General features: G+C 46.4%; 3 protein-coding genes across 5 annotated transcripts in view; 1 reads left to right on the top strand and 2 right to left on the bottom strand.

Moving 5' to 3' along the window:
* The window catches only part of LOC126983621 (venom phosphodiesterase-like), a 40,861-nt gene extending 38,152 nt beyond the window's left edge, over positions 1-2,709 (top strand). For all 3 annotated transcript variants that reach the window (XM_050836471.1, XM_050836468.1, XM_050836470.1), the window contains exons 13-15: positions 610-811; positions 1,432-1,585; positions 1,700-2,709. In XM_050836471.1, coding sequence (XP_050692428.1) covers positions 610-811; positions 1,432-1,585; positions 1,700-1,885 — 542 coding nt within the window. In that variant the 3' untranslated portion in view covers positions 1,886-2,709. The remainder of the gene's footprint in view (positions 1-609; positions 812-1,431; positions 1,586-1,699) is intronic.
* Positions 2,710-2,976: 267 nt separating this feature from the next.
* LOC126983618 (zinc finger protein 658B-like) lies at positions 2,977-5,257 on the bottom strand. The gene has a single exon (XM_050836453.1). The coding sequence runs from the start codon at positions 5,252-5,254 to the stop codon at positions 3,698-3,700; it is 1,557 nt and encodes a 518-aa protein (XP_050692410.1). The 5' UTR covers positions 5,255-5,257; the 3' UTR covers positions 2,977-3,697.
* Positions 5,256-11,541, bottom strand: LOC126983462 (histone-lysine N-methyltransferase PRDM9-like; the record flags this gene model as incomplete). Its single annotated transcript, XM_050836160.1, has 9 exons — positions 11,259-11,541; positions 9,689-9,848; positions 9,201-9,432; positions 7,859-8,801; positions 7,502-7,575; positions 7,147-7,347; positions 6,782-6,945; positions 6,060-6,274; positions 5,256-5,731 (listed from the first exon to the last, which is right to left on the bottom strand). Coding segments are annotated over exons 1-9 (2,682 nt in total), but the record flags the coding sequence as incomplete, so codon positions are not given.
* Positions 11,542-14,066: the final 2,525 nt, after the last annotated feature.

Here is a 14,066-nt window from a genome sequence, read left to right as displayed (position 1 = left end):
TGGTGATGGTGGTGGTGATTTTGTTGTTGTTATTTATATCGTCCTATTCCTTTCCTTTTTTTTCTCTCTTGTCTTGTTTTTTTTTTCTTATTATTGTTATTAATATTTACATAGTTATTGATATTATTTTTCTCGTCTTTCTCCTTATCTTTCTATTGTTTCTCCTCCTCCTCCTCCTAGCTGTTCCTCCTCCTCCTCTTCCTCTCCTCCTCCTCCTCCTCCTCTTAGCTGTTTCTCTTCCTCTCCTCCTCCTAGCTGTTCCTCCTCCTCTTCCTCTCCTCCTCCTCCTATCTGTTCCTCCTCCTCCTCTTAGCTGTTTCTCTTCCTCTCCTCCTTCTAGCTGTTCCTCTTCCTCCCAGATGTTCCTCCTCCTCCTAGCTGTTCCTCTTCCTCTTCATCTCCTCCTCCTCCTATCTGTTCCTCCTCCTCCTCTTAGCTGTTCCTCCTCCTCCTCCTCCTCTGACTATTACTACTACTACTACTACTACTACTACTACTACTACTACTACTGTTAAACCTCTCCTTCCCATTCTCCTCATCCTCAAAACCACAACCAAACCTAACCACACCTAACCCAGCTCACAGCCACCTCCCTCATCCCCACGCCAGAGTTCAGCTGCAAGGGGCCGGCGTGCGAGTCCCTCCCGTACCTCATCTCCAACGCCGTGCCGCTCACAAGGCAGGCGGCGAGGCGCTGGAGGGAGCTGCTGACGCTGGTGGCTCGCTGGAGGGTCCCGTACGGTCCCCTGAATGTGGTGGCCGGGCCCGTGATGGACTATGATGGTGACACTGTGGCGGATGAGGAAATGGGGTAAGATGATGAAAGAAAGAAGGGAGAGAGAAAGGGTGGAGAGAAGGAGAGAAAGAGATGGGGGTGGAGATAAAGAGGGGGAGGGTGTAAGGAGAGAGAGGCTGGAGAGAGAGAGAGAGAGAGAGAGAGAGAGAGAGAGAGAGAGAGAGAGAGAGAGAGAGAGAGAGAGAGAGAGAGAGAGAGAGAGAGAGAGAGAGAGAGAGAGAGAGAGAGAGAGAGAGAGAGAGAGAGATCACTTTCTACTATTGTGTTTAAATTTCCTCATAAATCACTTCGGTTATAATCTGCCAGTATTCAGGATTCAGGAACAACTTCACTCTTTGATATTTGAAGTTTTTTTCTGTTGATTAATCATTGTTGACTCGTAATCCAGATAAAGATATTGACATTTTCACAAGGAGATGACCAGACATACATTATTTATTTATTTTATTATTATTATTATTTTTTTTTTTTTGTGTGTGTGTGTGTGCTCTCGTGAGGGGCCTCTGTGACGGCCTCATCCCATAAGTGGCGCAGGCGGATTTTATTTATAGTGGGTACCGTGATATACAACTCTTCCTTTGAACATTAACCTTGAACCTTAACTTTGAACGCTACCCTTGTGTGTCCTGGTGCAGCCGTGGGGAGCACCTGGTGGCCGTCCCGACACACCTGTTCCTGGTGGTGACGCGGTGTGTTGCCCCGGTGAGCGGCCTGCACCTCTGCCCACACCACAAGCTGGACTCCCTCGCCTTCGTCTTTCCTCAGCTCATCCCTGTCACGAACTGCCTGGTGAGTGAGTGTGTGTGTGTGTGTGTGTGTGTGTGTTTATTTCTTTTCTCTCCTCCTCCTCCTCCTTCTCCATCACCATACACTCCCTCTTCTCACCCTTCCCTCCCTTCCCAGGACAGCGCCAGGTTCGCCCAGGAGTACAGCGCCAAGGTGAAGGACGTTGAGGCCATCACCGGGCTCAGACTGTTCCCGGAGGTGCCTTACTACGACCAGGCCAAGTTGAGGATCAGGATGCACTCGAACATTTGGGGCCACGAGAGCTGGGCGAACAGACTGCTTGACAACTTCCTGCATCCCTGAAGACTAGGAGGAGGACAAGGAGAAACAGAAAGAGGAGGAGGAAGAGGAAAAACAGGACGAGGAGGAAGAAACCACGAAGGAGCTGCAGTACTGAAAGGAAAAGGAGAAAGAGAAGGTGGAGGAGGAGAAGTAACAGAAGGAGGAGGAAGAGGAGAAAGGAAAAGGAGGAAGGAGGTGCTGTACAAAAGGTGAAGGAGAAAGAGGAGGAGGAAAGGGAACTGGAGGAGGTAGAGGAGGAGAAGGAAGGGGAACAGAAGAAAAAGGAGGAGGAGGGAAATGTTTGAGGGGTCAGAAAAGTAAGGGAAGAGAAAGAGTAATATTAGAAGGTTTGTGAGTTGTAATGTTGTTGTAGAATGTGTTGCTTGTTATTTGTGGATTGTAGATATGTGAAGTGTAGAATGTAGTAGTAGTAGTAGTAGTATTGTTTGTGAGTGATAGGCTATAGATCTCCAGAGTTTGTGATAGTGAGGGTAACATAGATTTACATGTGTTGTATTTGTGTTGCAGTGTGTTGAATGGTTTGTGAATGTTGACTTGTATTATGGTTGTAGATTTTGTTGACAGTAAATGGTAGACAGTAGTTGTACAGAGTTTGTGAATTTGAAAGTACTGTGTGTTGTAAGTGTGTTGTGTTGTGTTGTGTTGTGTTGGAAGTGTTTGTGCATGTGAAAATGTTGCATGTGGAGAAGTTGAATCAATCTAGAAAGTATCACAAGGAGAAGTTTTGAAATATTACTTTTATCATCTTATTGTTATTGAAGAATCTGAATGTCCTGTTAACCTGAGTGTGTAATGTGTAAATATTTTCAAGAGTTTTGTTATTCTTTTGTCTATTACTCAGCGACTTCCCTTGTTATCGGTGTAAAAGGAGGAAGAGGAGGAGGAGGAGGGAAAAGAGAGAGAGAGTAGGAGTTGGAGAAGAAAGAGAAGTAGGAGGAGGAGAAGAGGAAGGAGGAGGAGGAGGAGAAGGAGGGAAAAGAGAAAGAATAGGAGTAGGAGAAGGAGGAGAAGTAGGAGGAGGAGGAAAAGAGGAAGGAGGAGAAGAAGGGAAAAGAGGGAGAGTAGGAAGAGGGGAAGAAAGAGGAGGACGAGAGGGAGAGAAAGGAAGAGAAGAATCGAGGGGAAGGGTGAGTAGGAAGAAGGAGGAGGAGGGAACAGTGGGAGAGTTGGAAGAGAAGAAGAGGAAGAGGAGGAGGAGGAAAAGAAGATATTGTAACACATGTTTTATTTAGTACAATGATGAGTCAGGTATACTTCAGAGAGAGAGAGAGAGAGAGAGAGTTCCTTAGTCAAATCATTAAAACTATTTAGGGCCATTTTTACTCTCTCTCTCTCTCTCTCTCTCTCTCTCTCTCTCTCTCTCTCTCTCTCTCTCTCTCTCTCTCTCACCACTAAATAAAACTAACCATATTTCCACTCACTCTACTTCCTGTGCGGGTTACAAGTCCGTTATTTTCATTTATTGTCTTAAAAAATCTAAGAAAAAAATGTGTACAGTGTTTGCAATTGAAATTTCCAAACATCAATTAAATGTTTGTCTCCATTGAGGAAATTCTACTCCTGGTACTGAGAAAAAAAATAATTGGTAATAATAGAAGTCATGATACTAAAGATGGTGATGATAATGGTAGTAGTAATAGTAGTAGTAGTAGTAGTAGAAGTAATAGTAGTAGTAGTAGTAATGAATGAAGGAGAAGGTAATGGTGATTGTGGTGTGGTGGTTATGATAATGAGGATGATGGTGATAATAGCTGTCTCTTCATAGTATAAAAGTTCTCGTATAGTGTTGATTCAGTCTAGTTTTTTCCTTCATTAGTGTTGTGTGGCTCTTGTGTGTGTTTTTCTATGTGTATGCATGTTGCTACTTTGATTGAATCTCATACCACACTCTGGACACTCATATGGCTTCTCTCCAGTGTGTGTGCGTCTGTGTCTTCCCATGCTGCCTCTATCACTGAATCTGCTCCCACAATCTGGACACTCATATGGCTTCTCTCCAGTGTGTATTCGTCTGTGTGTTTCCATGCTGCCTTTATGACTGAATCTGCTCCCACAATCCGGACACTCATATGGCTTCTCTCCAGTGTGTATTCGTCTGTGTGTTTCCATGCTGTCTCTTCGACTGAATATGCTCCCACAATCCGGACACTCATATGGCTTCTCTCCAGTGTGTATTCGTCTGTGTGTTTCCATGTGGCCTCTTCGACTGAATCTGCTCCCACAATCCGGACACTCATATGGCTTCTCTCCAGTGTGTATTCGTCTGTGTGTTTCCATGTTGCCTTTATGACTGAATCTGCTACCACAATCCGGACACTCATATGGCTTCTCTCCAGTGTGTATGCGTCTGTGTGTTTCCATGCTGCATTTATGACTGAATCTGCTCCCACAATCCGGACACTCATATGGCTTCTCTCCTGTGTGTATTCGTCTGTGTGTTTCCACGTGGCCTCTTTGACTGAATCTGCTCCCACAATCCGGACACTCATATGGCTTCTCTCCAGTGTGTATTCGTCTGTGTGTTTCCATGCTGCCTCTATCACTGAATCTGCTCCCACAATCCGGACACTCATATGGCTTCTCTCCAGTGTGTATTCGTCTGTGTGTTTCCATGCTGCCTCTTTGACTGAATCTGCTCCCACAATCCGGACACTCATATGGCTTCTCTCCAGTGTGTATTCGTCTGTGTGTTTCCATGCTGCCTTTATGACTGAATCTGCTCCCACAATCCGGACACTCATATGGCTTCTCTCCAGTGTGTATTCGTCTGTGTGTTTCCATGCTGCCTCTTCGACTGAATCTGCTCCCACAATCCGGACACTCATATGGCTTCTCTCCAGTGTGTATTCGTCTGTGTGTTTCCATGCTGCCTTTATGACTGAATCTGCTCCCACAATCTGGACACTCATATGGCTTCTCTCCAGTGTGTATGCGTCTGTGTGTTTCCATGCTGCCTTTATGACTGAATCTGCTCCCACAATCCGGACACTCATATGGCTTCTCTCCAGTGTGTATTCGTCTGTGTTTGTTCATGTCGCCTCTTTGACTGAATCTGCTCCCACAATCCGGACACTCATATGGCTTCTCTCCAGTGTGTGTGCGTCTGTGTCTTCCCATGCTGCCTCTATCACTGAATCTGCTCCCACAATCCGGACACTCATATGGCTTCTCTCCAGTGTGTATTCGTCTGTGTCTTCCCATGCTGCCTCTTTGACTGAATCTGCTCCCACAATCCGGACACTCATATGGCTTCTCTCCAGTGTGTATTCGTCTGTGTTTAAGCATGTCGCCTCTATGACTGAATCTGCTCCCACAATCCGGACACTCATATGGCTTCTCTCCTGTGTGTATTCGTCTGTGTGTTTCCATATGGGTTCTCTCCTGTGTGTATGCGTCTATGAGTATTCAGCTCGCCTCTTGTACCGAACCTCTTCCCGCAGTCCGTACACTCATGGGGCTTTTCTCTGGCGTGTGTTACTGTCTGGCTATTCATATGATCACGTTGACTATTTTCCTCCCCACACTCCAGATATGCGTGGGGCTTCACTTTGACAATATTCTCATCTTCATCTTCCTCCTTCATCTCGGTTTCTCTCTTCTCTCGCTTCTCTTCTCCCTCGGCTGCACCTCCTCCCCCCTCCCTCTCCCCACCTGATGCTTGACCCTCTGCTGTCGTCTTGTGGGGGGTGCCGTTTTGAGGCCCGGGTCCACATTTTCCGTTGCCGGTCGGGACTACTGTTCTCTGGAGGCTCATGGCGGTGGTCTCGTCCAGTGTGGCGCCAGGCGGGTCACCGTGGGCCCCAGCACCTGCCCTCTCGGTGTCCCGCAGCTGCGCCCCGACCAGTCCTGCAACACAGATGACACGAGAAAGAGTAACAGGGAAATGTACAAGTGTAGAGGTGGACATATAGATACAGTGACGAGGAACACTTACAGCGTTATCATCAACATAAGTAATGACCCGTTTCCCGTAATGGCCGTGAAAGAGGCCACGTGACCGTCCTGACGAGTGTTCTCTATAGGTAAGAATAGTCATGGGCCCGTTACCTTATATCAGCCTCTTGTATCGTGGGAGCTGCGTCCCTTCTATTCGCTGTCTTAGCGCTCGTGTCCTAACATAACATCTGCCTGACCATTAATTTTATCTCAAGGTCGTGCGGGAAGGCAAACCCACCTGGTTGAGCCTTGACAGGTGTGGGGGGCGGATGCCGGTTGACCGTGGCACCCCCCAGGGGAGGCGTGGCAGATAAGATGGGCCGGTGGGGGTGCCGTGGACGCCCCCTGCGAGAGATGCTGCTGACGGGCCTGGCCTCGGAGGACGCCTGCACCCGCGTCAGGCCCAGCTCTGCGCCGTACTCATCACCGTACCACACCATCAGCTCGCTGCCGCTGCAACAACAGAACCATATTATATATATATATATATATATATATATATATATATATAGATAGAGAGAGAGAGAGAGAGAGAGAGAGAGAGAGAGAGAGAGAGAGAGAGAGAGAGAGAGAGAGAGAATATTCACAAAAATCATTATGTTCAGACCACACAGGCCCAATGGAGCAAGGTCTATTCTAAACCTAAGCAATAGTTCTAACAGCCACTAAGACATTGTATTTCTCCCTTGACAAATATTAAAGTGGAGGAAGCATCTCAATTTATTAAAAGCTACGAATGCTGAACTTGAAAGTTTCAGTTTATCTTTGGCCGCTGTCACAGTCAGGATCTTGCCTCACGACGTTGTAAATATCGAGCAGCCAGACGCACGTTACGACCATCGAAAGTAGTCGTCGAGGTGGCCGCATGACATCCATTGACGGGGTAGGGGAGGAAGGCGCACCCAAGGGAGAGCATTTCAGTAGTAGTAGTGGCAGTAGTAGTGGTAGACATGTACATACCTCTTAATGGAGCACAGCGTCTTGTAGTAGATGTGACCCTTGTACTGGAGAGCCCCTAAGTTGGTCTCCGCTTCAGTCCGCGCACAGTTCACGTATCTCATCCAGTTGCTGATGCTGGGGTCGACGGCGTCCACGCAGCACAACGGGTCTCGCTGTCCTCGTAGCTGGGAGAAGGAGGGTGGTATAGTTAAAGAGGTGACCAGTGTGTATGTATGTGTGTGTGTGTGTGTGTGTGTGTGTAGAAAGTTCCTACATCAGTGTTAAGAGTGCGTGAGCCTTTGATATTAGTCTTTGCATCGTATTTGATATACTCCATATGTAATGCAAGATTGGTTAATGACACACACACACACACACACACACACCCGCCATCCGTAGCCAGACTCAGTGCCTTCCTGTACTCTGGCCAGGAGGCGACCCTCGTACGGCCCGAACATTAGGCGGGGCGGCAGCTCGGCGGCGGTCCACACCCCCAGCCCGGCGCCCTCCACCTGGGACGGTGCCACCCACAGGGGCCACGGGGCCGTGAGGCGCGCCCGCTGGCCCTCGCTGCCGTCACGAACCACCTGTACAAGGAAACAAGGGCAGGTGAGGAACTGGGATCACTTATGACCTCTATTCTTCAGATATTTCTCTTCTACCCTTCCTCCGCCTACTCGCTGCCCCAGTAAAGGTCCTTCTGTCATCCCATCATGCACCCCCTGCCCAAGAAGTACTCACAGGCCAATCCAGAATCAGAGTGAGTGGGTGCAGTGCACACTCCCCAACCCACTCCATGGCACACTCGTCACAGTCTGCGAGGAGAGAAAGCAGTGTCTGAGTGTGCGCCGTCAAGGAGTGCTGTGTATTGGATGGAGGTGTGCTGTGTGGTGTTGGGCTGTGTTGTGTGTTACTGTGTTGGTGTGCCTGGAGTGTTTTATGATACATACTATTGTAAAACTATAGAAAAGGACCGTTATTTAAATTACAACTTTTAGAGTGCTGTAAAGGACGATCGACATGAGTACAACGTGAGCACTGCAGCAGTATTTTGACTTCTCTGAGGTTGGTGGACAGAAGTAAGGTTTTCACACTCACACAAGTAATCGTCATCCTTGGAGATGTTGTCGTCTTCGTAGTACTGGCGGCGGCGGGTCCTGGGCCTCAGCTGTCGCCTCTCCTTCGTCCCTCCCGTCAATGGCTGTCCTGCTGCTGCTGTGCCCGACGGAGAGTGAGGCAGCAGCAGCCCAGGACCCCGCCTGCTCCCCGATCCTCTCGCTCGCACCAAGCAGGGGTCCACGTTCTCCTTGTCCTCACTCTCCATTCCTGCAGGAGCCTCCGCCTGTCCTCCATGGCCCTTCCTGCCGCCCTGTGCCGCGTCGACACCCATATATTCCTTGGTCACCTTCGTGTGCTCGTCGTCCTCCACCTTTTCTTTCATCTCTCTCCCATTCTGCGTTGCCTCTTCGTTGGTCTTTCCACCCTCCATCCTTTCCCCCTCTGCCTCCATCTTCTCTTTCCCCCGGAGCTCCTCTTTCTTCGCGTCTTTATCCCTGCTCTCCGCCTGCTCCCCTCCCCCCGTGTTCTGTGCTGACGCTGGCGCCTGCTCCTTCTCCTTCTCGTCTTCCGTCCCTGTCGCCTGCTGGCCTTCCCCCGTCCCTTGTGCTGGCGCCTCCTCCGCTTCACTACACTTCTGCTGCTGCTCCACCTCCTGCACAGCCTGCACGATCTCCTTCAGCCAGGCGTCACAGCCGGCGGGGCTGGCGGCCGCTGTGTCACACTCCCTCAGGGGCTCAGGCTCCTTCCCTCCTGGGGACAGCGTCAGGCACTCGGCGACTCCGTCGATGTACGAACACAGCGGGTCCAGCCTGCCGTCTGCCATGGCCGCCAGGTAACCGTCCAGCACGGTTGACTCGTCCTGCGACAGTGACTTTGTGCTGGGCGTCGACGATGCTGCTGGGCTGCGCGTGGAGTGCCCCGAGCAGCCGTTGGTGTCCCGGCGGACTGCAGCCTTCACCATGGCCAGGCCGCGGGGCACCACCTGTACACAAAGAGCAGGGGTCACGGTTACTTACTCGGCTATGGCGCTTTAATGCAATGCCGCTTTGCAACGGCTAGGTTTTACGAAGGAGGCCTGTGTTGGTAGAAGACTGGGGGAGAGGGAAGAGTTAATCCTGCCCCTAGTGTGATCACCCCCTCCCCCTAGTGCTCGGCTGCCATCCTTCACTCCTGACCCTGATAGTGACCCCCTCCACCCCTTGGCCCTGGTGGTGCTCACAACTTTAAAGTGACTCCTCCTCCCAGGTCAAAGTGGTTCTACCCCCCCGGGACTATTGGACTATGATATTGCCCGTTTCATCTCGTATAACAACAATAAAATGAAATATGACCCAACCAATCAATCTTTCCCCAGGTGGTGTCCCAGGGGTCCGGCACCCACCTTGGCGGCGTGGTCATCGGGATCGTCGCTCCTCTGCAGTATTGCTGTCCTCCAGTGAGCCACTACGTCCTCTTGGCCGCCGCTCAGTGGTCCCCTGCTGCTGATGCTGTGCCCCTCGCTCGCCCACCGACAGGCCCCACGCGGCCGCCCTCGCTTCACCGGCGGAGCCGCGGAGGTGCCCGGGGCCTGAGCGGGACCTGGTCCACGCCGAGCCTTAGACGGGGGTACAGACCTGTGTGTGTGTGTGTGAGAGAGAGAGAGAGAGAGAGAGAGAGAGAGAGAGAGAGAGAGAGAGAAATATTAAGGTAAAGTCTTAGGTGACATCCATATTTTGCCGCTTGGGTCACACACACACACACACACGCGCGACTGTCAAAGATTATCAAACCTTTTATTTTTATTATCATTATTATTATTATTATTATTATTATTATTATTATTATTATTATTATTATTATTATTATCATTATTATTATTATTACACACACCTGCGGGCCACATGAGTCGTCGCGTCACGTTCTGGCACCCAGTCGTCGTCGTCGTCGTCGTCGTCGTCGTCCCTGCGTGGCCGCCTCTTGGTGCCTCGGGGCGGGGAGGGGCGGGGCTCCTGCAGCACTTTCATAAAGTCGAGCGGCTTCTGGCACAGTCCTGTGGGGCAGACACGCACATGCGTAGGCTGGAAGCTGGTTACGCGTGGCCCTCACCCACCCACCCTTGACACACTCAAACACACATAAGACTGACACTCATTCAACGGCTGTGTTGTGAGAGTGTTGTGCGTGCGGAAACACACGCCTTTTTTGCCCCAAGATAGTGAAGAACTCTTGTATTAGTTCATTCCTATGGATCTTATTTTATTTGCCTTATTATTCCTTTCATTCCTGTTATGTGTGTTCTCATTTTTCTTATTTTACATATATGTACATACTCAGTTATTTTGTTCTCAATTATTTTTTCTTCACTGGAAACAAAGCTGCCATTTGAAACACTGTATCGTGTCTGTTATTACTTCGTCCGCCCAGATGTTATATTGGCACTGTGTCGGGTTAAGGGTTCTCTCCCACCACAGGCTCAAGGGGCTAACAGGATGGGGATGCGCACCGCCGCCATGCGCAGCTATATCGTTTGCTTTCAACTTTACCTTTAGCCATGGATTAAGGCTGACATTCCTTTTATGATTATCTAATGACTCATGATTAGTTTATTGAATGGATCACTCGTTGTTTTGTTTCTACCTAGGCTAGTAGATATTCTCTCTCTCTCTCTCTCTCTCTCTCTCTCTCTCTCTCTCTCTCTCTCTCTCTCTCTCTCTCTCTCTCTCTCATAATTCTAATTTCCAGAAATTTTCTATTTTTCGCAAAGTTTTATTCATGTCAAACGTTTTGACTTAGGTTATTCTTCTTTTGGATTCAACGAGTGAGTCTGTGATGGTGGTGGTGGTGGTGATGGTGATCATAGTAATAGTGGTGGTGGTTATAGGAATGTTAGTTGTGATGGTGGTGGTGATTCTAGTAATGGTGGTAGTGGTGGTGGTGGTGTGTGGATGGAGGTGGTGGACACCCGCCGCGGCCAAAGGAGTGGGGTCAGACAACTACTACTACACCACGTCGACAGCCACCATTACAAAACACCACATCTCTTTTAATTGTAATATTAGCCAGTTTTCTTTTGCTTTACTTTACTTATTTTTTACTGAGCACATGTTAACTTTTCCCTGTCGAGTCGCAGTGCAGGCGTCATTACTCATTTGAACATTCACCATTTTCTCGTTGTGCCCGTTCGTCGCCCGCCGCCCACCTGCACATGCTTTTTTTTTTTTTTTTTTTTTAATCAAGGGTATAGTACGAAGAGGAAGTGTGTTAGTGGTGAAGGTACAGGCGGGGAGAAGGAAAGACAGCAGGAGTGTACGGTTGTGTGGTGTAGGTTCGTTAGTTGTTCTGGTGTAGTTACTGTTCATCGGGCACCTTACGTTGGGCACCTTCCCCCACCAACTCATGAGACTCCCTGTAGCCCCCCAAAGTGTGCCTGAGGATACATGGAACGCGTGCGTGTGCTCACCGAGGCTGCGGCGGGCGAGGTGGCTCCTGTAGAGGTTGGCGTAGCGGAGCTGCTCGATGGGCGGCAGGCTGTCCCATGCGCCGGGCGGGAAGAACTGCCGCACGCCCTTGTCCTCGTCCTCCTGCTGCTGCTGCTGCGGCGGGAAGGAATGACGCGCGCCATTATCGTCACCTTCTTGCTGCTGCTGCGGCGGGAAAGTGTCGGCGCGGCTCGGCATCTCGCGGCGCGGCGATACACTCTCAGACGCGTCGTGATGGTGACTGACGCCGCGCGGCGCGGGTCAAATGACACACTGACATTATTATTATTATTATTATTATTATTATTATTATTATTATTACTATTATTATTATTATTACTATTATTATCATTATTATTATTATTATTATTATTATTAGAGCGGCTAATCACACTGACGTGGTTTCTTGAAGTATAAATAAAAACCCACACTGGCAGACGATAGTTATATATTTCCTTCCGTTGTTTATAAAAGGAGAATTGTAAACCATTGTAACCACTTCTACTCTTCCTTTACACCACTGAAGATGGTGGCAGTGTCCACCGAAACTGTTTGGCTAAAAATATAACACTATCGTCTGTCACTGTGGGTTTTTATTATTATTATTATTATTATTATTATTATTATTATTATTATTATTATTATTATTATTATTATTATTATCATTATCATTATCATTATTATTATTATTATTATTATTATTATTATTATCATTATTATTATTATTATTATCATTATCATTATCATTATTATTATTATTATTATTATTATTATTATTATTATTATTATCATTATTATCATTATTATCATTAATCATCATCATAACTATATAAGCCATTATCATAAATCCTCCATTACCAGCCTTAGTTTATCCATGGATACAGTCATTAGCTAATATTCCTTTGTTTTTTTCATACCTTGGAAAATTATATCATCCCTCCATTGTAGTTAATCCTCTTCGATATATTGTTTCGTTGTTTATTTCTGTTATATATATTTTATTTAATCTCCTTTGTTTATGGCGAGAATAAAGAGCAAAGTAACGTAGGTAACCGAACACCAATAACTCCATACATTTACCGATATGGTTCTGAGAGTAGCCTAATGTTTCCCCAGAGCTCATATTTATTGGTTTATCGATAATTATGATATTTGTAATGTTTCTGGAGGGCAACAGATCGCTAACTCTTGCCACACACATCTCGATAACTTTTAAACTAGCCTAATATTATATCTGTTTCCTCCACATAGCCTATTACCCGACTGTTTCTCTTAAGGTAATGATATGAAATGGTTCTAGGGGACAGATATAACTCCTATTTGTCGATGATTATTAAGGTAATGTTGTGTAGCCTAATGCTTGTTTTATCCACATATTAACCGACTATTTCTTAAGGTAATGATAGGGCACCAAGTCACTTAACTCCTATCTAATGTATTCATCCATAATTACAACTTGCCTATATTTGTAATGTTTCTGGGGGCAGCAGATCGCTAACTCTTGCCATACACATCTCGATAACTATTAAACTAGCCTAATATATCTGTTTCCTCCACATAGCTTATTACCCGACTGTTTATATATCGAGGAATGATATGAAATGGTTCTAGATGACAGATATTACTCCTATTTGTCGATAATTATTTAGGTAATGTGTAATGTTTGTTTTCTCTACATATTAACCGACTATTTCCTGTTCAATATATTCACCCACGGTATATTTGTTTTCCTATTAGAAGACAATCACAACTTGTCTATTTTCTTCGGCAGTAATAAAAGTAATATTCAACAGCGTTTCTTTAGGGCAAATCACTGAAAGGTAATGGTAGGCTATATGTTTGTCTCTTCATTGATAAACTATTTCTAAAGGTAATATTCAGCAGCTAACTCCCCCGGTCCTCAAAGTCAATAATTATAAGAAAAACTATTAAGTAACTTCTTGAGGGCAGATCGCTGAAAGGTATGTTTGTCTCGTCACTAACAAACTATTTATCAAGGTATTAGGTATGTATTGTTTCTTGTGGACAGATTGCTGAAAGTTAGGTATTATTAAGGTATTATATGTTGTTTATAGAGGACATGCTTGTCTCCTCATTAACAAACTAATCTTCAAGGTATTATATATTGTTTCTTGAGGGCAGATCGCTGAAATGTATGTATTCAAGGTATTATATATTAGATTCTATAGAGCAGACAGCTAACAGATGGCAATATGTTTCTCTTCACATTTTTTTTATTCATCAAGGTATTTTATATTAGTTTCTTGCACAGAGTTATATACGTAGAGGGGTCCCAGAGCCTGGATTTTGAAGCAACTGGCGGCCATCTTAGGGTGACGGATGGCGAGACAGAGATAAAATTAATATCACATAGTTATGTCTACTAGTGCTATTATCAGGTTAGCAGCGCCTCGGCGATCCTCTGTCAGATAGATTTGTTATTTTCTTGTCAATTTTTTACCCCCTGATTATTGTTACATTGGTACATGTCATATACCATCTGAATCGGAAAAATGTGCTGAATTTGAAACTGTAAACGAAAATTTAATGCAATAAAAAGTTCATGAATGACAAGGAGTTGAAGCAAAAAAGGTGAACAGAAATGTTTGTACACTACTATAATTTTTTCTCATTATTTTATTGTAGTTGCAATAAATTTGTGATCATGATATGCAGCAATGTCTCATCAACACGATGATCGGCTCAGTTTTCCAAAATATCATAATGGTGGCTAGCTAATAGTGGTTAAGTGTAAACATGTGGAATCATGGAAAGGTCGCCAATCCGTC

Source organism: Eriocheir sinensis, chromosome 54 (assembly GCF_024679095.1).
Source record: "Eriocheir sinensis breed Jianghai 21 chromosome 54, ASM2467909v1, whole genome shotgun sequence".
NCBI classification, from domain to species: Eukaryota; Metazoa; Arthropoda; class Malacostraca; order Decapoda; family Varunidae; genus Eriocheir; species Eriocheir sinensis.
The sequence above is the reverse complement of the archived record's forward strand: the minus strand, read 5'-3'. Positions and strand labels throughout refer to the sequence as shown.

Excerpts from the sequence above, each read along its gene's own strand:
- LOC126983618 (XM_050836453.1), bottom strand. The coding sequence starts at position 5,254 with ATGGAAACACACAGACGAATACACACAGGAGAGAAGCCATATGAGTGT.